At 52.3% G+C, this 21,729-nt stretch overlaps 1 protein-coding gene across 3 annotated transcripts; it reads left to right on the top strand.

Annotated features, from left to right (window-relative positions):
* The first annotated feature begins 5,260 nt into the window (after positions 1–5,260).
* HDGFL2 (HDGF like 2) lies at positions 5,261–21,646 on the top strand. 3 transcript variants are annotated; one of them, XM_061150644.1, is made up of 16 exons: positions 5,261–5,425; positions 7,794–7,870; positions 7,964–8,102; positions 13,107–13,298; positions 15,234–15,350; positions 15,458–15,529; positions 16,437–16,599; positions 16,718–16,793; positions 16,950–17,259; positions 18,256–18,359; positions 19,044–19,117; positions 19,220–19,320; positions 19,654–19,755; positions 19,944–20,157; positions 20,905–21,037; positions 21,357–21,646. In XM_061150644.1, the coding sequence occupies exons 1-16, from the start codon at positions 5,354–5,356 to the stop codon at positions 21,457–21,459; spliced, it is 2,049 nt and encodes a 682-aa protein (XP_061006627.1). In that variant the 5' UTR covers positions 5,261–5,353; the 3' UTR covers positions 21,460–21,646. The 3 variants fall into 3 exon arrangements, with proteins under 3 accessions (XP_061006627.1, XP_061006626.1, XP_061006629.1); XM_061150643.1 differs by having other exon boundaries at positions 16,434–16,599; positions 21,357–21,645; XM_061150646.1 differs by having other exon boundaries at positions 16,434–16,599; positions 19,250–19,320; positions 21,357–21,644.
* The last annotated feature ends 83 nt before the right edge of the window (positions 21,647–21,729 follow it).

Here is a 21,729-nt window from a genome sequence, read left to right as displayed (position 1 = left end):
CCTTGCCTCCTTTGTCAAAGATAAGGTGTCCATAGGTTCGTGGATTTATCTCTGGGCTTTCTATTCTGTTCCATCAATCTATATTTCTGTCTTTGTGCCAGTACCATACTGTCTTGATGACTGTGGCTTTGTAGTAGAGTCTGAAGTCAGGCAGGTTGATTCCTCCAGTTCCATTCTTCTTTCTCAAGATTACTTTGGCTATTCGAGGTTTTTTGTATTTCCATACAAATTGTGAAATTATTTGTTCTAGTTCTGTGAAAAATACCGTTGGTAGCTTGATAGGGATTGCATTGAATCTATAGATTGCTTTGGGTAGAATAGCCATTTTGACAATATTGATTCTTCCAATCCATGAACACGGTATGTTTCTCCATCTGTTTGTGTCCTCTTTGATTTCTTTCATCAGTGTTTTATATTTTTCTATGTATAGGTCTTTTGTTTCTTTAGATAGATATACTCCTAAGTATTTTACTCTTTTTGTTGCAATGGTGAATGGTATTGTTTCCTTAATTTCTCTTTCTGTTTTTTCATTGTTAGTATATAGGAATGCAAGGGATTTCTGTGTGTTAATTTTATATCCTGCAACTTTACTATATTCATTGATTAGCTCTAGTAATTTTCTGGTAGAGTCTTTAGGGTTTTCTATGTAGAGGATCATGTCATCTGCAAACAGTGAGAGTTTCACTTCTTCTTTTCCTATCTGGATTCCTTTTACTTCTTTTTCTGCTCTGATTGCTGTGGCCAAAACTTCCAAAACTATGTTGAATAGTAGTGGTGAGAGTGGGCACCGTTGTCTTGTCCTGATTTCAGGGGAAATGCTTTCAATTTTTCACCATTGAGGGTGATGCTTGCTGTGGGTTTGTCATATATAGCTTTTATTATGTTGAGGTATGTTCCTTCTATTCCTGCTTTTTGGAGAGTTTTAATCATAAATGAGTGTTGAATTTTGTCAAAGGCTTTCTCTGCATCTATTGAGATAATCATATGGTTTTTATCTTTCAATTTGTTAATGTGGTGTATTACATTGATTGATTTGTGGATATTAAAGAATCCTTGCATTCCTGGGATAAAGCCCACTTGGTCATGGTGTATGATTTTTTTAATATGTTGTTGGATTCTGTTTGCTAGAATTTTGTTAAGGATTTTTGCATCTATGTTCATCAGTGATATTGGCCTGTAGTTTTCTTTTTTTGTGGCATCTTTGTCTGGTTTTGGAATTAGGGTGATGGTGGTCTCATAGAATGAGTTTGGAAGCTTACCTTCATCTGCAATTTTCTGGAAGAGTTTGAGTAAGATAGGTGTTAGCTCTTCTCTAAATTTTTCGTAGAATTCAGCTGTGAAGCCATCTGGTCCTGGGCTTTTGTTTGCTGGAAGATTTTTGATTACAGTTTCGATTTCCTTGCTTGTGATGGGTCTGTTAAGATCTTCTATTTCTTCCTGGTTCAGTTTTGGAAAGTTATACTTTTCTAAGAATTTGTCCATTTTTTCCAAGTTGTCCATTTTATTGGCATAGAGCTGCTGGTAGTAGTCTCTTATGATCCTTTGTATTTCAGTGTTGTCTGTTGTGATCTCTGCATTTTCATTTCTAATTTTGTTAATTTGGTTCTTCTCTCTTTGTTTCTTAATGAGTCTTGCTAATGGCTTGTCAATTTTGTTCATTTTTTCAAAAAACCAGCTTTTAGCTTTGTTGATTTTTGCTATGGTCTCTTTAGTTTCTTTTGCATTTATTTCTGCCCTGATTTTTAAGATTTCTTTCCTTCTGCTAACCCTGGGGTTCTTCATTTCTTCCTTCTCTAATTGCTTTAGGTGTAGAGTTAGGTTATTTATTTGGTTTTTTTCTTGTTTCTTGATGTAAGCCTGTAATGCTATGAACCTTCCCCTTAGCACTGCTTTTACAGTGTCCCATAGGTTTTGGGTTGTTGTGTTTTCATTTTCATTCATTTCTATACATATTTTGATTTCTTTTTTGATTTCTTCTATGATTTGTTGGTTATTCAGAAGCGTGTTATTTAGCCTCCATATGTTTGAATTTTTAACAATTTTTTTCTTGTAATTGAGATCTAATCTTACTGCACTGTGGTCAGAAAAGATGACTGGAATTATTTCAATTTTTTTGAATTTTCCAAGACCAGATTTATGGCCCAGGATGTGATCTATTCTGGAGAAGGTTCCGTGTGCACTTGAGAAAAAGGTGAAGTTGATTGTTTTGGGGTGAAATGTCCTATAGATATCAATTAGGTCTTACAATTCATATTTAACTAGGCATCCTGAATTTTTTTGAAAAGAGATTTATTTACTTATTTTTGGCTGTGCTGAGTCTTCATTGAGGTCTGTGGGTTTCTCACTGTGATGACTTCTCTTGTTGCCAAGCATGGGCTCTTACAGCGGTGGCTCAGTAGTTGCAGTGCATGAGCTTTGTTGCTCCTTGGCATTTGGGATCTTCTTGGACTAGTGATGGAACCCGTGTCCTCTGCTTTGGCAGGTGGATTCTTATCCACTGGACCACTAGGGAAGGGAGCCCCAGGCTTCCTGAATTTTATCTGTCAATTTTACCCACAGCCTTTCTTCATATAGCATCCTACAGAACTTTTTCTTTTAAAATGTCTTTATTAATATATCATTTACACACCCTAAAATTCATCTTTTTCTTTCTTCATTTTCCTGGCTGTACTGTGCTGCATGCGGGATCTCAGTTCCCCAACCAGATATTGAACCCATCCCTTTGCAGTGGAAGTGCTGAGTACTAACCACTGGACCACCAGGGAATTCCCTAGAGTTCACCCTTTTTAAAGTGTATAGTCCAATGAATTTTATTGTATATTTTATATTTACAGAGCTCTTGGACCATTGGAGAAGGAAATGGCAACCCATTCCAGTATTCTTGCCTGGAAAATCCCATGGACAGATGAGACTGGCACCCTACAGTCCACGGTTTCGAAAAATAGTCAGACACGACAGTAACTAAACAAGAAGGATGACTACCAGAAACTAGTCTTGAAACATTTCCATCGCCCTAGAAAGAAACTTCATACTCCTTTACAGTCACTCTGTATGCCCACCCTCAGCTTGAGGCAAATACTGATCTACTTTCTGTCTGGAAAATTTTGCCTTTTTTGGACATTATCATATGACATAGGAATCATAGAGTATGTGACCTGATGTCTATTTTTTTTTTCCACTGAGTATATTTTTGAGGTTAATCCCTGTTGTAGTGTATATCAGTCCTGGGTTTCATTTTCTTGCTGGAGGGTTAGCAATAAAATTCATCAGAATAGGGCTCATTTGATTTATCTGTTTACCTGTTGACAGACATGTGCATTATTTCCCCTTTTTTGTTTTCGTGAATAATGCTGTTATGACTATAGTTGTGTAAATTTTGGCATGGGTGTTTGTTTTCATTTCTTTTGGGTAGATACATAAAATTGGAATTGCTGGTTCATATTAAACTTCCTTCATTTTAACTTTTCATATTAAACTTTGTAAAAAAAAAAAAAACCTGCCCTTTTGAGATATATTTCATGTGCACAAGGATGTTTCTTGAGATTAAAATATTATCTTCATACCCTGTGCTCAAATCCCTCCAATTTTTTTTCCCAAGAAGTTAAAATAAAACTCAAGCGTGTCATTGATATTCACAAGGCACAAGACAGGTCCTCAACGGACCCTTTTGCTGTCTCTTCTACCTCAAATGTCCCTTCTAGCTCCCACCTTACTATATGGACCTATGTCTAGTCATCTTTTATCTCTCTGGTCAAACTATCTTCTACCGCAAGTCCTTCTGTTCCCCCAGGATAGACGAATTCTCCGCCATTACTCAGCTCTTTTTTTTTTTTTAAATTGGAATATAGTTGTTTTACAATGTTGTGTTAATTCCTGCTTTACAGCAAAATGATTCATTTACACGTATCTTTTCCATTATGGTTTATCACAGGTTATTGAATATAGTTCCCTATGCTGTACATTAGGACCTTGATTATTCATCTTTCTTCTTTTTTAAAATTAATTTATTTATGGTTGCACTGGGTCTTGGTTGCTGCGCTAGGGTTTTCTGGGGGGGGGGGGGGGGGGGGCGGCGGGGAGGGCCGGGATGGGGGGGCGCTGTTCTTCCTTGAGGACCAGGGATGTAACCAGTGTCTCCTGCATTGTTAGGCGGATTCTTACCCACTGTACCACCAGGGAAGTCCTATTTAGCTCTTTCTTGAGCGCCCTATCTTACCCCTAGTCCCTTCCTTGGGTCCGAATTATAAAGAAATCGATATTTCTTTTACATGCTAAAACTCGAATACTTCAGGAGCGAGGGGGACAGCACCTCAGCGCTTCCAGTATTTGCTACTGTCTGGCAGAGTACAGGGGTGGTGATGTCCGTTTAAACTTTACTCCCCCATAAGATGGGTACCATTATGAGTTTTACAGGTGGGGAGACTGAGACAACGGAGGTTAGGTAACTCGCCCAGGCAGTGCTCAATACAATTTTCTCGACTGAATTAACATGTATTTTGGGTGTTTTGTGGCTCTGCATCATGGTGCTCAACAAACTTGTCGCGAGTGAAGAAATAATGTTTTGTGCACTTTTTGGCTGGTTATCCTCAAATCTCTACATGGCCCGCCCCTACACCTAAGCCCCGCCCTCCCAAAAGGCAACGGCGCATCCCTATTTTGAGTTGAACCTTGTCTCTTACAATATCCAGTGGCAGACCACCGCTTAAGCCCTTCCTCCTGTGATAGCCAATGCGCGCTCTCTACCTTGAGCCGCTTTTCCTGTGGTACCCAATGGCCTTTAATTCCATATTCTGCCCCTCCTCAGAGGCGCGGGAGGCTCGCAATGACGCGCCCCCTACAGTTATTGGGCCTTCTTTCCTGTACTATCCAATGGCATGCTTCCTACTTAAGGCCCCGCCTCCCATGGCGGTCTATGGCCCGCCCCTCTACCCTGGCTGCCCGCCTCTTCACTCTTTGAGCGCCTCTGTTTCCCTCCACCCACCTTTCCTCTTTCACCTCCCATAACCTCCTTCCCCACCCATTAGGCCTCTTGGTCACGCCCCCTTGGATTTACCCGTTATCCAATCCCGTTAACTTGCTCTGCTCCAACCCCTCTTCTCATTGGTCTCCTTGTGCCTCTATCCCAGCACGTGGTTCTGAGCGACGTCGTTGCCCGCCCGTGACGACTGGAAGGCGGGACTTCCTGCGGGGCGCAGGCCAATAAACACGCTCTGACCCGCTACCCTGGCCACCGCCCCCGCCCCCTCGACGCCCTGCTCCCGCCCCCGGCTTTGCCTCCCGCTGCCGCCGCCTCCGCCGCAGCCGCTGCCGCTGCCGCCGCCGCTTTTCGCGGCCTGGGCTTCCCGCCGCCAGCATGCCGCACGCCTTCAAGCCCGGGGACTTGGTGTTCGCCAAGATGAAGGGCTACCCGCACTGGCCGGCCCGGGTGAGGCCGCGAGGGATATGGGCCAGGCGACGGAGAGTGGGGGGGTGGGGGTGGGGCAGTAGGGGACACGGCCTGAAAGACTTGCACACTGGAAGTCTGGGGGGCTTTGGGCCTGAGGAACCCGCGCGCTCGGAGTTTGAGGGAACCTGGGCCTGGGGGACCCTCTTGCCTCGAGGTGCGGGGGTCCCCAGCCTGTAGGACCCTCGCGCAGTGGTTGTGGGCGAACCTAAACTCGGAGGTGTGAGCGTCCTGGACTTGAAGAATTCGCCCGCTTGGGCTGTGAGGGGAACTTGGGCCTGAGGAACCCTAGCTCCGGGGATGTGGGGTGCTCTGAGCCTGGGGTACTCGCTGTTGGGGTCCCAGAGCCTAGGGACATGGTTGTTGAGGGACCTGGGGCTTGATGGACCGGGGTTCAAGTTTGAAGGTGGTGAAGGGAGCTGAGGAATTTGGGATTTGAGGAGAGGGCCCAAACTAAGGGAAGGAGGTGCCCCAGGGAGAAGGATATCTTTGAGTGGACAACAAGAAGCCAAGTTCTGAGGGGGGTCCTGGAGAAACGTGTGAAGGGGTCTAGGGATAAGGGTTCCTGTAAGGGAGGAGTTAAAGGCCAAGGTTGAGACGTGCTCAGGAGGGCTGGTGCTTGGAACTAGGGCTGGGGGCTGTGTTTACAAGGTTACTGGAGCTGTGGGCGAACGTGGTTTGAAAATATGAGGCATCAGAGACCAGAGATTGGAGTAAGACTTGTTTGGGGGACCCTCGGCACTTGTGCCCTGGGAAGACACCCCTGCCAGACTCTGGTGGAGGAGTCTGGTTGGGGCATGGAGTGGCGGGTAGGGCGTGGGAAGGAGGGCTTGGGATGGAGAGAGACCTGAATCAGAGACCAGCCACTGGTACTCAGGCTGGAAAGAGAGTGTTAGAGGAGGGGGTTGGGCCGAGAGGACTCTGAGGATCCCTTTGGAGGAAGCTGGGATCCAGAGATGATTCGAAGGGTCCAGGTCTGACGGAGTCTTAAGCAGGAGTCCCAGATTTCCAGAGGGAAGTTTCAGGCACTGTTTGTGGGGCAGGCGGGTATGGAGGAGGGGCCAGAGGTTGTTGTCATCCCCGAGTCAAAGTCACCCCAGGACCAGGGTTGGTGGAATATGCACCGTAGGACTGAAGGAGTTTGGAGGGGGAGACAGGTGAAGGATGAAGTTGAAGGTTCTTCAGGAACAGAAGGACTTCAGGAGTGGCCTGGGAGGTACTCTGGGATGCCTGGAGATTCCAGCCTTGCTCCCTGCCAAACCCTGCCTGCCTCTGGGTGGAAGTAAGCAGAAGGGCATTGCCCAGGGCTGGGTGTTTGGTTGTAGAGAGGCCACCATGAGATGCCAAGAGTAGGCTCAAGGACCACTAACCAGGCAGCGCTGAGAGTGGTCCAAAGCTGGTGGTGCTGCTGCCGGGATGTCTGGGTTTCAGGCTCAGAGGCAGGTCCTGGGTGAGGTCAGAGCAGAAGCAGGCCTGGAAGGCCTGACCAGCTGGTCTTCAGGGTGATGCAGTTTGGTGATGCTTGCAATGGACATCTGGGTCCCAAGGACTTTGAAGAGTGGCCCAGAGAACTGAGGAAGGATATTTGGGGTAGAGGACAGGGAAGGTTCCAACTGCCCCCAGGCTGCGAAGAGGACAGGAAGGAATTAATGGGGACCAGAGAACCCATACTAACCTGATTTGCTCGGGCTTACTTTCTTGGAGGCACCAGAGTGATGAAACTTTACGGGCACTTCCCTTCCTCCCAGAGTACCAGCTTCTCCCTCTCCTCCGCCTGCCCGCACCGCTCTCCCCCGCCCCCAAGCTGGCTCTCGAAGCCCAGAGAGCTTCCAAGCACCTGATTGGAAGGGAAGGGGCTGCTAGCCTCCTGTGGGGAGATGACTGACAACTGCTGGAGCCCATGGGCCTGCAGGGAGAGGGTGGGACTTCCTGGATGCTCGGGGCCTGTCTCCTGCAGCCCACCCCCAACCCTCTGCCTCCTTGGAGCTGCCAGCTGCAGCCTCTGGGAGCCGGATCACCGATCGCCTCTTTGCGGGAGGGGGGTCCCGTGGGAGGGTCCTGGGAGTTCACAGAAGCTGGGCTTGGCCCCACCCCCTGGCTGCTTAGAGCTATTGGCTTTGCCCAGGTGAAACACCTACCTTGGGGAAGGGGGGTGGGGGGGGGGCGGAAGCGCTGCTCAGAAGAAGGCAGAGGCCTAATTAGAAGGTGATGCGTCTTCCTCCCTGAAAGGGCCCCTTCCCCCCAGCATGCTTCCCTCCAAGTAACAGCCGATTTCTTAGGGGTTTCCTGGGTCACTGGGTGAAGCTGCTCCCCACCCCGTAGCCGGCCCCTCACTGGTCTCTTCCTACAGATCGATGACATCGCCGACGGTGCCGTGAAGCCCCCGCCCAACAAGTACCCCATCTTCTTCTTTGGTACACACGAAACGTAAGTGTCCCCCGCTGGGGTCGGCGTCTTGCCACCTGGTGCCTCCAGGGTGGCCTGGCTCACAGGGCCCGGCCCTGCGTTTCCTTTCTCCAGAGCCTTCCTGGGACCCAAGGACCTGTTCCCTTACGACAAGTGTAAAGACAAGTACGGGAAGCCCAACAAGAGGAAAGGCTTCAATGAGGGCCTGTGGGAGATCCAGAACAACCCCCACGCCAGCTACAGCGCGCCTCTGGTAAGTCCTTGGCTGGGGAGGTGGTGGGCACGCGCGCACACCCGGAACCGGAGGTGGTCTTAGCGCACCTCTGGTGAGTCGGGGCGGGGGTGGGGGCGGGCACGGGTGCACCGGGGAAGAGAGGTGGTCTTAGCTCGCCTCTGGTGAGTCCGTGCTGGGGAGGGCAGCGGGCACTCACGCACCAGGGACCAGAGGTGGTCTTAGCTTGTCCCATGAAAAAGGAGCGGCCGCTGGGCCAGGGCACCTCCCACTGGGCACCACTGACATTTGGGGGCCTAGTCGCTTTCTGTAGGGGGCTGTCCTGGGTACCGTGGGGGAGGGGGAAGCATCCACAGCCCCACAGCCCCTTACCCGCTTGATGCTGGTAGCTTCTCCTTTACCCAGTTGTGCCAACTAAACATATCTGCATGCATTGCCAACTGTCCCTTGAGTCAGGTGGAGGGGTGCAGCGTCCCGCCCCTCTTCCCCCCAGACCCACAGCTCTAGAATTAACCTGAATGTATAGCAGTGTTGTGAGAGCTAAGAAACCTTTTGTTTTCTAAGGAAAAAAATATTTTTCTTTCAATAACACCCTTTCCTTCCCCCCTTACTGCCAGGTTTTCAGACACGGGAAAAGGGTGTAATGAGAACTCTTGCTGAGGTGGGAAAGAAACAACAGTCACAGAGACAACATCTAAGTGCCAAATTACCTTCTGAACATTCAGGGGGCAAAGGGAATTTAGAGAAGCTGAAGTTAAATTTGTTTAAAAAAAAAAGTCACGGGAAGCTGAGAGTGAAGTGGGGGATGGGTGCCTCACTCTGGGTGTTTGGGGGTGAGATGCAGAGGGGGTGGCGGGGTGGCCTGGCCTCAGGAGGTGTGGGCTCCAGGTTGGCCAAGAGACTAAGCAAATTGACTGCAGGGCTCAGAGCTCAGCTGTTAGGGAAGAAATGGACATCCGGTGTGGTCTGTGGGCAGGGAAATGGGAGTCAGAGGATCTGTCTGGTTTGTGTGAATGAAGGACTGTGTAGCTCTGCAGCATTTGGTCCTGCTTGAGAGCTCAGGGTCTTGAGATGGTCTTCATACACCTCTCCTGTGGCTCTGCCCACCCACCGACCTGGCCCACCCTCCTGTATAGATAGACCCCTGGGGTGTGAGGGCCACAGACTAGGCTGGGGATCAGGAATCCCAGGTGAAACTGACGCACCTCTTGTCTTCTGGGAGCGCACTGTCCAGAACCCAGGAGTCCATTCTGTGGATTTCTCCTCTGCTGAAGCTTTGGCAGGCCCACCCTTCCTGCATGTGTGTGCTGTCTTACTTGCACCTCCTGCGAAGATTCTGGGAGATGGATGTTCCCCTTGTGTTGGTGCCAGCCTTTCTCCGGGCTTTGCACGTTCCCAACATGGGTAAAGGGATCAGACATCCTTTAAGGTAGTTGATGCGATCCTTTTCTGGCCCCAACCCAAATTCTAGTTAGTCTTGTCTTAAACTTCTTGCCTCCTGGTGAATCATCGCACCATTTAGTATTTATTACACACCCTCAGCCTGTGAAGTACAGAATAGATAGATGCCTGCCCTCGAGGAAATGAAACTCGAAAACAGTGTGGCCCTGATATTCAGTCATCCCCACATAGACTCCCCAAGTTGAGAAGTTGCTGTAATGTATTACTGCTCTCTGGTTCCCAGACCTGTCAGTGCTTCCAAAGCGAACACTGGTTTCAAAATGCAGATCCCAGGGCCCCACCCCCAGAGGTTTAGGTGTGGTGGTTTAGGGCTGAGGCCTGGACACCTCGAGGCATTTCATCTCCCTCATTGGCACTTCTCCTGGGGCCCATCCACAGCAGTCTTCGGGAAGTGCTGCTTTTTGAGGGTGCCCCAGCAGTCTGTCTTTTCATCCTATACGTTTTTAGTTTATTTTTACACTTCAGGGGGGAGTACAGACTCCTGTACAAGACTGAAAAGTACAAAAGGGCAGTCGCTCTGTCTCCCTTTCTTCTTAAGGAAGCCCCAGCCTCCAGATCCTTGTGTTTCCTTCCAAAATTCTGTGTTCACATAGCACCCTGCATAGCTGGCTTTTTGGAAACCCTAAAGCTCCACTTGGCTTCCTTCCCCACAACTGGTCCCCCTTGTCGTGCAGAGAACAGCTTCATTCTTTTCGACAGCCTTTACTCGGTGTGCTCCCACCAGGAGCGTGCGGCCAGACCTGTTCCCACGTCCCCCTGCCAAGCCAGGAAGTAGGAAATGGGGTCTCAGAGTGGTTCTAGCTGTGTCCCAGCTGAGATGGGCTGTGAGGGTGGGAGGTTGGCAGCCTCTTCCCCACTTTACAGCTGAGCACACTGAAGCCCGGAGCATTCACTGGATTGCCCAAAGGAACCTAGCTAGAATGTGAGGCCTGAGACCAAGGGCTTTTACACTTTTGCGGCCGGTCACTCTGTGGGGCATCCTGGGCACTGTGGGCTATGGAGCAGCATCTCTGGTCCCACCCACTTTATGCCAGGACCCCCCCCCCCCCGCCCCGCCGCCACCACCATCTTGATAATCCAAATGTCTTTAGACATTGCTGGATGCCCCCCCGGAGGGCAGAATCACCCTGGCTGAGAACCACTGACCTAGGGTCCCTATTGATACCTCTTTGTGACCTGGCGGAAGAGGAGGTGAAGGGACCCGTCCCACTAGCCAGTTTGTGCTGCACTGGGACGCAAACCCAGGCCTCACGTCTCCTAGGCTGAAATGCTTTTCTGGCCAGTGCAGGACGGGTGGGGTCCTGGCAAGGCAGGCAGGCCCAGAGACTGACCAGCCTCTGTTTAGCCCTGACCTGGGCCCTCCACCCTCCTCTGGCCACCCAGTTGCACACCCTCACTGCTTCTGGCTCCCAATTCCTAGCTTCTATGGTGTTTCCCATCACCCTGGAGACCCCGCCACACACACACACCCTCATACTCTTTCACTCCTCCTTGCTTTTTTCTCGACTAGCATGACCCCTGACTGTAATCACACCAAGGAAATGTGGCTTTTTTAGTTTTTTCTCCCAATGTTCTTTTTTTTATAATATTTATTTATTTGGCTGCATTGGGTCTTAGTTGCCACACATGGGATCTTCAATCTGCATTTTGGCACGTGGGATCTTTAGTTGTTGCATATGAGGTCCAGTTCCCTGACCAGGGATCGAGCCTGGGCCCCCTGCATTGGGAGCTCGAAGTCTTAGCCACTGGAGTACCAGGGAAGTGCCTTCTCCTGCCACTTTCTTCTCTGCCCTGCACCCCAGCCACACCCACCTCTTTGGTTCCTAAGGAGAGCTTCATTCATGTCTGTGCTATACAGTAGGACCTTATTGTTGTTGGTATGCTGTTTTGTTTGTTCTTTGAGGCATGTGGGATCTTAGATCCCTGACTGGGGATTGAACCTATGACCCCTGCAGGGGAAGCATGGAGTCCTAACCACTGGATCGCCAGGGAAGTCCAGTAGGACCTTGTTATTAATCCATTCTATGTATAGTAGTTTGCATCTGTTAATCCCAACCTCCCAATCCTCCTCATCCCCCCACCCCTGGACAAACACAAGCCTGTTCTCTATGTCTGTGAGTCTGTTTCTGTTTCATAGGTATGTTCATTTCTGTCATATTTTTTTATTTTAAAAAAGTTTTTATTGGAGTATATTTGATTCACAATGTTGTGTTAGTTTCAGGCATACAGAAAAGTGAATCACTTATACATATGCTATACATACTATTTTAGATTCTTTTTCCGTGTAAGTCATTATAGAGTGTTGTGTAGAGTTCCCTGTGCTATGCAGTAGGTTAGTTGCCTCTTTTATATGTAATAGTGTGTATATGTCAGTCACATTCTTCCAATTTATCCCTCCTCTTCCCCTTTCCCCATGGTTATCATAAGTTCATTTTTAACATCTGTGATTATATTTCTCTTTTATAAATAAGTTACTTTGCACCATTTTGTAGATTTCACATATAAGCAATATCATATGGTACTTTTCTTTTTCTTCCTGACTTGCTTCACTTAGTATGATCATCTCTAGGTTTATCCATGTTGTTGCAAATAGCATTATTTCGTTCTTCTTTGTGGCTAAGTAGTATTCCTTTGTATATATATGCCACATCGTTATCGATTCATCCATCAATGGACAGGTTGTTTACCATGTCTTGGCTATTATTGTAAATAGTGCTGCAGTGAACATTGGGGCACATGTATATTTTCTAATTACAATTTCCTCTTGATAGAAGCCCAGGAGTGGGATTGCTAGATCATATGGCAACTCTGTTTTTAGTTTTTTTGAAGATTCTCCATACTGTTTCCCATAGTGGGCTGCACCAGTTTACATTCCCACCAGCAGTGTTGAAAGGGTCTCTTGAAATGGCCGTGGCTGGTCTCCCACCAGATTGTAAGCTCCCCGGGGGCAGGGCCCACACTCTGTTCTCCTCTGGGTGGTACCATCCACCTGGCCCGGTGCCTGGCATCTGGGCTCTGCTCACAGACAAGCCCAGCACTCAGTGAGCATGGGGGCAGTGCTGTCTCTCTGTTTGCTGTTTCCGTGGCTGTTACTGCCTGAGCTGATGTTTGGGGTAAAACAGAAATAGAAGTGCCTTGAAGTTCATGCTCAGAGGTCCTGTCCTAGGTTGGTTTCCTCCTCATCAGTACTTGGAATAATAATACTTTTTATAGAAGTCAAACCTCCATGGACCTCCTACCAGTCTGGGCATGATCCTAAGTACGCCATTGTCTCACCCTACCACAGCCCTGTGAGACCAAAGTACTTTTGTCCCCATGGCTCAGATGCGGGAACTGAGGCCCAGAGGCGTAAGTCACTGGCCCAGGGTTTGCCCTCAGATCCCGCAGTGCCCAGCACTCTCGGGTCCATCTCGCCCTCTGCCTCAGCCCTCGGAGCTCTCTGGGCCTCAGTTCCCCCGTTTGGAGAGCAAGCAAACTGGACCTGACACTCGAGACCCAGCCGGTGGGTGCGGTCCGTGCGACAAGCTCTGTAGTGACCTGCTGTCTCTGTCCCCCATCCCCCAGCCGGTGAGCTCCTCTGACAGCGAGGCCGCTGAAGCGGACCGGGCAGGTGGCAGTGAGGATGACGAGGACCGGGGGGTCATGGCTGTCACAGCTGTGACCGCCGCAGCCACCAGTGACAGGATGGAGAGCGACTCTGACTCTGACAAGAGCAGCGACAACAGCGGCCTTAAGCGGAAGGCCGTGGCCTTGAAGGTAGGGACAGGGCGGGCACGCCTGCCCTGTGGGGGCTGGGGCCCTTCCTCTTCCTCAGAGGCCCCATCTGGCCGCCTGTTCTCCCTCCCTGGCCTTTCCTTCTTGTGGTTTTTAGTACATTCACAAAGTTGTGCCAGCGTCATCTCTGTCAGTTCCAGAACTTTGCATCACCCCCAAAAGAAACCCCATCCCCTTTGGCAGTCCCCACATATCTCTACCCACAGCCCCTAGTAACCGCAACCCCACTCTGTCTGTGGATTGTCCTATTCTGGACGTTTCCATCAGTGGAATCACACCCTCTGTGTCCGCTTCTCTCACTGAGCATCGTGTTCTAAGAGTCCATCCATGGTAACGAGTGTCAGGGCTTCTCTCCTTTGCGTGGCTGAGAGATGCTCCCGGATGTGGAGGGACCACATTTGTTTATCCATCATCTGTTTCTGGCCATTTGGGATGTTTCCACTGGGGGACCATCACAGATAACACAGCTGTGAACATTCATTCATGTACAAGTTTTTGCATGGATGTGAGTTTTAAATTCTTCTGGATGTATTCTCTTTCCTGCTTCCTCCCCACCCCTTCCTCTGCCTTGTGACTGCTTCTGGATATTCGGGTGCAGAGTGAAAGAACTAGGATCTAGCAGCAAATTCTTTTGATGGAGTGAGGCATTCTTTTATTTATTTACTGCCTTTGCCACACAGCATGTGGGATCTTAGTTCTGCAACCAGGGATCTAACCCATGCCCCCTGCAGTGGAAGTGCAGAGTCTTAACCACTGGACCGCCAGAGAAGGCCCTTTTTTATGATTTTTAAAAATAATATTTGGTTCCAATTATAACAATAAGCCGTGATCATTGTAGATAAATTAAAAGGTATGAAAAGCATAAAGCAGTGAGTGAAAAACGCCCAAATTCTCTGAGGGGCTTCTTGTGCCAAAGGACTGGAAGCATTCTGCTGTGTTTCTGTGAGCTCTCAAGTGTGATCAAGTGTGTGTGTGTGTGTGTGTGTGTGTGTGAAGCACAGACTGGCAATCATGCACGCAGTGTGTGTGTGTGTGTGTGTGTGAAGCACAGACTGGCAATCATGCACGCAGTGTGTGTGTGTGTGTGTGTGTGTGTGTGTGTGTGTGTGTGAGTGTGAAGCACAGACTGGCAATCATGCACGTAGTGTGTGTGTGTGTGTGTGTGTGTGTGTGTGTGTGTGAAGCACAGACTGGCAATCATGCACACAGTGTGTGTCTTGCAGGTTTTCCACCTAATAGACAAGCATTTCCTTGTCCTTAACTGTTACTTGAATGTTCAATTTTCAGTGGTTGAGAAGTAATCTCTGATATGGATGAATTCTGACCAACATATTGTTAACAGTATTGGGCCTTTGGCTTCTCCACTTGGCACTGTTTTTTTAAAGTCTTAGTTGTTTCTGTTTACAGTTGTTGGAGGACTTAACAGAAATATGTCAAATGTCCTCCTCCCATCCTACCCCTTAGAGAGAAATCAGTATTTGTAGGTTAATATGTATTCAGGTTTTATTTTTTGCTTTCATCTTTGCATTAAATGAATGTCATTATTGCACTACCTTTTCCCCCATACTAGGGAGACACTTAGACAACCTCTTTCATTGTTACCCAGCACCCTAGCTCATTTTTGGTGTTCCTTTCCCCATGGTTGGCAGGGACAGGGAGGGGGGATAGTCTGTGTCTTTTTGCCAGGTCTCTATGTGTTTGAGTCCTTTAGGAATTTTTCATGAGTGGAATCGGGTCGTATTTGTCCTCTGTGACTGGCTTCTCTCACTGAGCATCATGTCTAGGTTCAGTATACCTGGTTTTTATCAGATTCTCAAAGGGGTTCCTCCCTCTCCCAAAGCTTCCTAGGCTATGGGTGCTCCATCAAGCACAAGGCCTTTCTCAGTTACTGATCCATTTGGGCTGCTCCTCTTTTAGATGTCGGTCTCAAAACGAACTCGAAAGGCCTCCAGCGAACTGGATCAAGCCAGCATGTCTCCATCTGAGGAGGAGAACTCGGAAAGCTCCTCCGAGTCAGAGAAGACCAGTGACCAGGTGAGCAGCTGGCCAGAGTGAGAGCACAGGGGAGGGATGCTCGGGCGGGGCCGCGTGTGGGCCTGCTACCTGTGGGCCCCATGTCCGGCTCCCTCCTTTCCACCCAGGACTTCACTCCTGAGAAGAAACCTGTTGTCCGGGCCCCACGGCGGGGCCCCCTTCCAGGACGGAAGAAAAAGGTACAGAGGTCTGGTTTTGTTTCCTTCCCACATGGTGGCCTGGGAAAGTTCCTTGCGCATCTCTCCATGGTCAGCAGCCACGGCCCTCTGTTAGGGGTGGTCTGTTTTTGGAGGAGGGGAGGCCATAGCCCCAGGGAGACCCCAGAGCCCATTGATATCTGCCTCACCTTCACTCCTGGCTTCGCTCTGTGGCTTCCAAGTACAGTGTGCACAGAGCACCTCCCCGGAGGAGGCTACCCTGCTCCCTGGAAAGGGACTTAGAAGCCTGTTTTGGAAACGAGATGCTAGGGTTGAAAAGGGGCCAGAGTGCTATTAGGGGCCCCGGGAGAGAGAGGAGAGAGAGTGTGTGTGTGTGTATGTGTGCACGGACGCACACACATGTGAATGTGGTGTGTGTACCTGAATATGTTTATATGGGTATGGTGTGTGCATGAATGTGTATGTAGCAGTTTGTGTTCTCACATGTGGAAGGACCTGTGTGTATACAAGCATGTGTATACAAGCACGGTGTCCAGGTGTGCACATGTACCAGTGTGTGTGTACGAGTGTGGACATGATATAGTATGTGCATGTGTGTATGTTGGAGTGTGTTTTATATGTACAATAGAATTTGCATACATGTGTGTGAAAGCAGGTGTCCTGTCTGCACGTGTACAAGTGTGTTGTGTGTACAAGTGTGTGTCTGTGTGTGAGCGTGGGCTGTGTGTGCACGTACCCGTGGGTGTCAGCATGTCTCAGTGTGTCTCCTGCACCCACAGAGGAGGGGGCGGTCCAGAGGGGTGCCGACACCCTGACCGGGTGAACCGCGCTGCCGGGCTTCCTGGTTCCGGGCCAGAAGGAAGGGTCTCCATTTGGGGGAGGGGTGGGCCCCCCAGCTACTCTCACCCTGCCCGGCCTCCCCCAGAAGGCGCCCTCTGCATCAGACTCGGACTCCAAAGCAGAATCGGACGCAGCCAAGGCTGAGCCGGTGCCCCCGGTGAGGTCGCCATCATCGTCCTCCGCCTCTTCCTCCTCTTCCTCTTCGGACTCGGAAGTGTCAGTCAAGAAGCCTCCGCGAGGCCGGAAGCCAGGTAGGTTGATTGGGGGTGCTGCGCGGGGTCTGGGCCTGATCTGGTGGGGTTGGGGGAGGCTCTCCAAGAGATGGCCCCCCCGCCATGATGCGGGCGAGCTTACCCCTCTTTTCTGCAGCCGAGAAACCTCCGCCCAAGCCACGTGGGCGGAAACCTAAGCCTGAGCGGCCGCCCACCAGCTCCAGCAGCGACAGGTGGGTGCAGGTCCTTGGGAGGGGCGCAGGCGGCGGGTGGGTGCGGGGCCCTGGATGGGGAGCACTAGGTGGATGCAGGGCCCTGGCAGGGCGCAGGCGGTGGGCGCGTATGGCTCGAGGCCCAGTGACGGTGTGCTGACCGGCCTGCGCCCTCAGCGACAGCGACGAGGTGGACCGCATCAGCGAGTGGAAGCGCCGGGACGAGGAGCGGCGGCGCGAGCTGGAGGCCAGGCGGCGCCGGGAGCAGGAGGAGGAGCTGCGGCGGCTGAGAGAGCAGGAGAAGGAGGAGAAGGAGCGTCGGCGTGAGCGCGAGCGCGGGGAGACAGCGCCTGGGGGCAGCGCGGGCAGCAGCGGCGAGGAGCTCAAGGACGACGATGAGCCAGTCAAGAAGCGCGGCCGCAAGGGCCGGGGTCGGGGCCCACAGTCCTCCTCCGACTCGGAGCCCGAGGCCGAGCTGGACAGAGAGGTATGTTTGTGTATGTCCTGAGCGCCAGGACCAGAGACGGGGCAGCAAAGGCGGCCCGGAAATACAGGAAGCCCCTGCTGATGAGTTGACACCGGAGGGAGAGGGTACCGCCAGTGCCTTGGGGGGCGGGCTGGGTGACACTGGGGCGACAGGGCTTCCATCTCAAATAGGATGGACCTCATGGGCTGCAGGTGGGCAGCTGACCTTAAGTAAGGAGGTGAGTGAACTGAGAGATCTGGGAAGATACTTGTGGGAGGGACTTTCAGGCAGAGGCAGAGTACATGCAAAGGCCATGGGGCAGGACTGTACCTGGTGTGTTGGAGGGACAGTGAGGAGACCCCTGTGTCTGGAGCAGAGTGAGCGAGGGAGAGAAGCCAGGGGAGGGGACAGCTCATGCAGGGCCAGGTAGCCCTCTGGAGGACTTGGTGGTTTATGTGGGAGCCCTGGAAGACTGTGAGCAGAGATGGCGTGGGTGCTCATGGGTGCCCTCTGGCTGCCGAGTTGGGGGATGGCTTGTGGGTGAGTGAGGGAGCAATGAGGCCTCTTGTGACTGTCAGCTCCCCGCTTCATGGCTCTCACAGGCCAGCCTGAGCCCAGGAATCAGAGCTCCTGGGCCCATTGCCTTTTGGTGTGAGCCTAGGAGCCCACTCTGTAGGGATCAGGGAGGGGAACAATGCCCTGTCCTCTCTCTACCACTCTTCTTTTTGTCACAAAGTGGGGGGAGGGGGGGCAAGTGCCCTGGCACAGGAAGTGTCCTTCTCAGCCAGCCAGAAGAAGGCAGTGGGGCCCCCCACTTCTGGGTAGTCCTTTCAGGGCTGAGAAGCTGCTGCAGGGGGATGGGCTGGACATGAGGTCCATCCCGCCTGGTCTAGCAGCTCCTGTCCAGGTGGAGGTACTGGCAGGGTGTGTTGAGTTGTGTCTCTAAGGGGACAGCTTGGAGTCTGGAGAGTCCCCTTTGCCCGCTGCTCCAGCCCTTTCATTCCCTGGTTGCTGCAGGTGAAGAAATCAGCTAAGAAGCTGCAGCCACAGAGCACAGAGCCTGCGAGGAGACCCAGCCAGAAGGAGAAGAGGGGACGTTCTGAGGAGAAGCCGCGAGCCAGGTCTGGTCCCATGCTGCCCCCCCCCGATGGCCTCCAGGGGTCCCCACAACTCAGGGGAAGGCCCCGGGGTCCAAAGTCAGTCTTGGAGACTGAAGCAGTTGAAGAATCTGGTTCTCAGGACTCCATCAGGTTGTGCAGGAGCCTTTCCCTGGGTGACCCTATCCCTCGGGCACCAAGCTGTATCTGGGACACCTGTGGTTGTCACACTGGGGTGCTCCTGGCATCTGATGGGTGGGGGCCAGAGAGGCTGCTCCTACCCCACAATGCCAGGATCAGCCTGCAGAGGATGACCTGGCCCAGACCGCTGAGCAGGACATGGAATTGGAGCTGCAGTAACGTGTCTGCTGCTATTTCCTAGCATCGGATCAGAACCTCTAGTAACTCATGCGCTGGGGTTTATGTAACTAAGCACTGACCCTGGATTCATGTGTTTAAAAAAAAAAGAAATTTGTTATCCACTTCCTAGAGGAAGGACTTATCTTTTTGGGTCCCCTTAGGCATCTTTTTGGTCCCCTTAGGCGCTGCCTTCAACTGGATCAGGTGGGCCCTGAGCCGCCACCTCCTGGCCTCCGGGGCCTACTGACTGTTTCCTTCTGCAGCACCCACAGGTCCCCTCACAGGCCCCTGGTCCCTGGTGGGGACATGGATCAGGGGCCCGCTAAGGGCACGACTGACTCTCCACAGGCCTGTGAAGGTGGAGCGGACCCGGAAGCGGTCAGAAGGGTTCCCACCAGACCGGAAGGTTGAGAAGAAAAAAGGTGAGGGGCTGCTCAGCACTGGCTGCAGCCTGGGGTCTTTGGGAGGGACGAGGGGCGGCCCTGGAAGAGCAAGTGGCTCCTGTTAGCGGGGACTCCTCTCAGGCCCAGCGCTGCCTGCTCTCCTACCTGCAGAGCCCTCCGTGGAGGAGAAGCTACAGAAACTACACAGCGAGATCAAGTTCGCCCTGAAGGTTGACAATCCGGTGAGACCTTCCTTGGGGTACAGAGGTCACGGCTAGGTCCCCCATCCTCTGACTGCTGGAGCTTCCTGAGAGGTCTCAGAACCCTGAGGCAAAACCAGCCTACCCGGGGTGGGTGCCCCCCAGATGAGGCCCAGCCTGGCCTCTTGGGCGTAGTTCTCTGCACCTCCACCAGGTGGTGCCACGTGAGTCCTGGTCCTTCCCTCTGTCCCCGGCTCCCTGTAACTTGGCCCTTCCCCATAGAGGGAGCCCCAGGGTGTCCCTCCCCACCCTCTTGGGCCCCAAGAATCCCCTCAACTAGATGCTGACGCTGCTGACTGCACTTTCCACCTGCAGGATGTGAAGAGGTGTCTGAATGCCTTGGAGGAACTAGGGACCCTGCAGGTGACCTCACAGATCCTTCAGAAGAATACGGATGTCGTGGCCACGTTGAAAAAGGTATGGCAGGGCCAAGGGATCGAAGGGGCTGGGGGCATGGGCTTGCTCTGGGAGCTGGGCTGCATGTGGTCAGTGAGGAGGAAGCTGTGCTCATGGGAGGCACCGCCAGGGGTGGTGGTGATGAGGGAGGGTCTCAGGACCGGGGTGAGGCGGCTGCACCTCCTGAGCCAGGCCTCTTGGTGAGCCAGATCCGCCGCTACAAGGCCAACAAGGAGGTGATGGAGAAGGCGGCGGAGGTCTACACCCGGCTCAAGTCTCGGGTCCTGGGACCAAAGATCGAGGCCATCCAGAAGGCGACCAAAACCGGGTCAGAGAAGGAGAGGGCCGAGGCTGAGAAGGCTGAGGAAGTGCTGGCCGGAGAGGAGGCCCCCACAGAGAGGGCGGAGGACGAGGCGAGCACTGGTGAGGAGCTCGAGGGACCAAGGTGGCCAGCAGGGCCCTGAGCATGGGCCGGTGCTCCCCTCAGACTGCCTGGGGACACGATCCATTGGCACTGGCCATGCAGGCTCGCTGTGTCCACAAGGTGGCCGGCGCCTGGGCCACACACGCCTGTGCTGCTCACAGGCACCACCCTCAGAGTCAGGTAGTCTGAGAGGCCATGTGTGTGCTGCCAAGTGTGCGAGTGTTACTGGAGCAGGCGGTCATGGAGGTCTGGGAGGAGGGATGACCACGGGTGAGCCAAGAGGAGTAAGGGCCGTGGCTGTTGGTCCAGGAGGGCGTAACTTCCGGGGACGGAGGGGTCACATGGTCCTGCTGAGATGTTTGGAGCAGCCTGGCAGGTGGGCATTGACAGGGAGTCAGCAGAGCCGAGGCTGCTCAGGAACGGCAGAGGCCGTGTTTTTCCTCTGTCTCTTGGATCTGGCCGTGGCAGGGTTTTTCCCGGTGTTGCGGGCCGTTAGTTGACCAGCCCCTCGCATCTTCAGGCTGCATGGTCAGGGACTGGCTAGAGAAGGACCCACATGCAGCCTGCTGTCCCCACACGCAGCCTGCTGTCCCCATGTGTCTGGTGGCTTGGGTGGAACGGTGAAAGCAGAGACACAAAGGGGTTGAGGGCCTTTGAGGTTCACATGTTGCTTATGCTCTTCAGACAGGGTTGCGGGGTCCCCGATGGTAGCCCCCTGCCATGACCCATGAGCCTCTTTCCCACAGACCTCGCAGCTCCCGTGAACGGCGAGGCCGCGTCCCAGAAGGGGGAAAGTGCCGAGGACAAGGAGCCAGAGCAAGTACAGAACTCGGAGGAGGGGCTGGGGGGTGGCTCCTCCGAAGACCTGTTACACAATGAGTAAGTGTCACCCCGGCCACAGGGCCCATTTCTGGAGAAGGTACCCCAGTGTCTGAGCCACTGTCAGTGGGGTCCAGACCAAAGGGACTTTTGCCCCACATGCTGACCCCCCCAGCCCTGTGGAGGGAGCTCTGAACTCAGAGCTGCCCTGAGCCTGGACTTGGGGTGGTGGGTGGGGTGGCTTCCTCCTGACGTCCACCATGGGGAACGACGGTGCCTGCCTGTGTGTGGCAGGGTTGCAGGGGGAGCAAGTGGGCTCTGTAGGAGGAGACAGACAGACAGGTGGCCTGCTCACCCTGCCCCTACCATCCCCTCCCAGCACCGTGAGGGAGGGCCCTGACCTGGATGGGCCCGGGAAGGAGTGGCTGGACCGAGAGCGGCTGAGGATGGACTCGGAGTCCCTGGACGAGGAGGAGAGCTGAGCCGGGCAGCCTGTGGCCAGGCCCTGCCGTCCTGAACAACTGTCCAGTGCCGGCCTGGCTCCTTCCTGCTGCCCAGAGAGCAGAGAACTGTTGGGGAGACGCTGTGCTGTTCGTTTGTATTTGTCCCCCTGGGTTTTTTTTTTTGCCTAATTTCTGTGGTTTCCAACCCACATGAAATGACTATAAAGGGTTTTTATAATGAAAAAAAAAGTCACTTTTATTGGCTTGGTTTCCTAAGTGGTGGTCAAGGGCCAGTCCAGGGACAGAGGG

The sequence above is a fragment of the Dama dama genome, chromosome 9 (genome assembly GCF_033118175.1).
Source record: "Dama dama isolate Ldn47 chromosome 9, ASM3311817v1, whole genome shotgun sequence".
Taxonomy (NCBI): domain Eukaryota; kingdom Metazoa; phylum Chordata; class Mammalia; order Artiodactyla; family Cervidae; genus Dama; species Dama dama.
This window is presented reverse-complemented; position numbering and strand designations above follow the sequence as displayed.

What these genes read in the sequence shown, in the direction of transcription:
- HDGFL2 (XM_061150643.1), top strand. Translation starts at nt 5,354, where the DNA reads ATGCCGCACGCCTTCAAGCCCGGGGACTTGGTGTTCGCCAAGATGAAG. An exon ending in CCAGCTACAGCGCGCCTCTG is followed by an intron (nt 8,103 to 13,106) that starts GTAAGTCCTTGG and finishes CCCATCCCCCAG; the next exon opens with CCGGTGAGCTCCTCTGACAG. An exon ending in GAAGACCTGTTACACAATGA is followed by an intron (nt 21,038 to 21,356) that starts GTAAGTGTCACC and finishes ATCCCCTCCCAG; the next exon opens with CACCGTGAGGGAGGGCCCTG.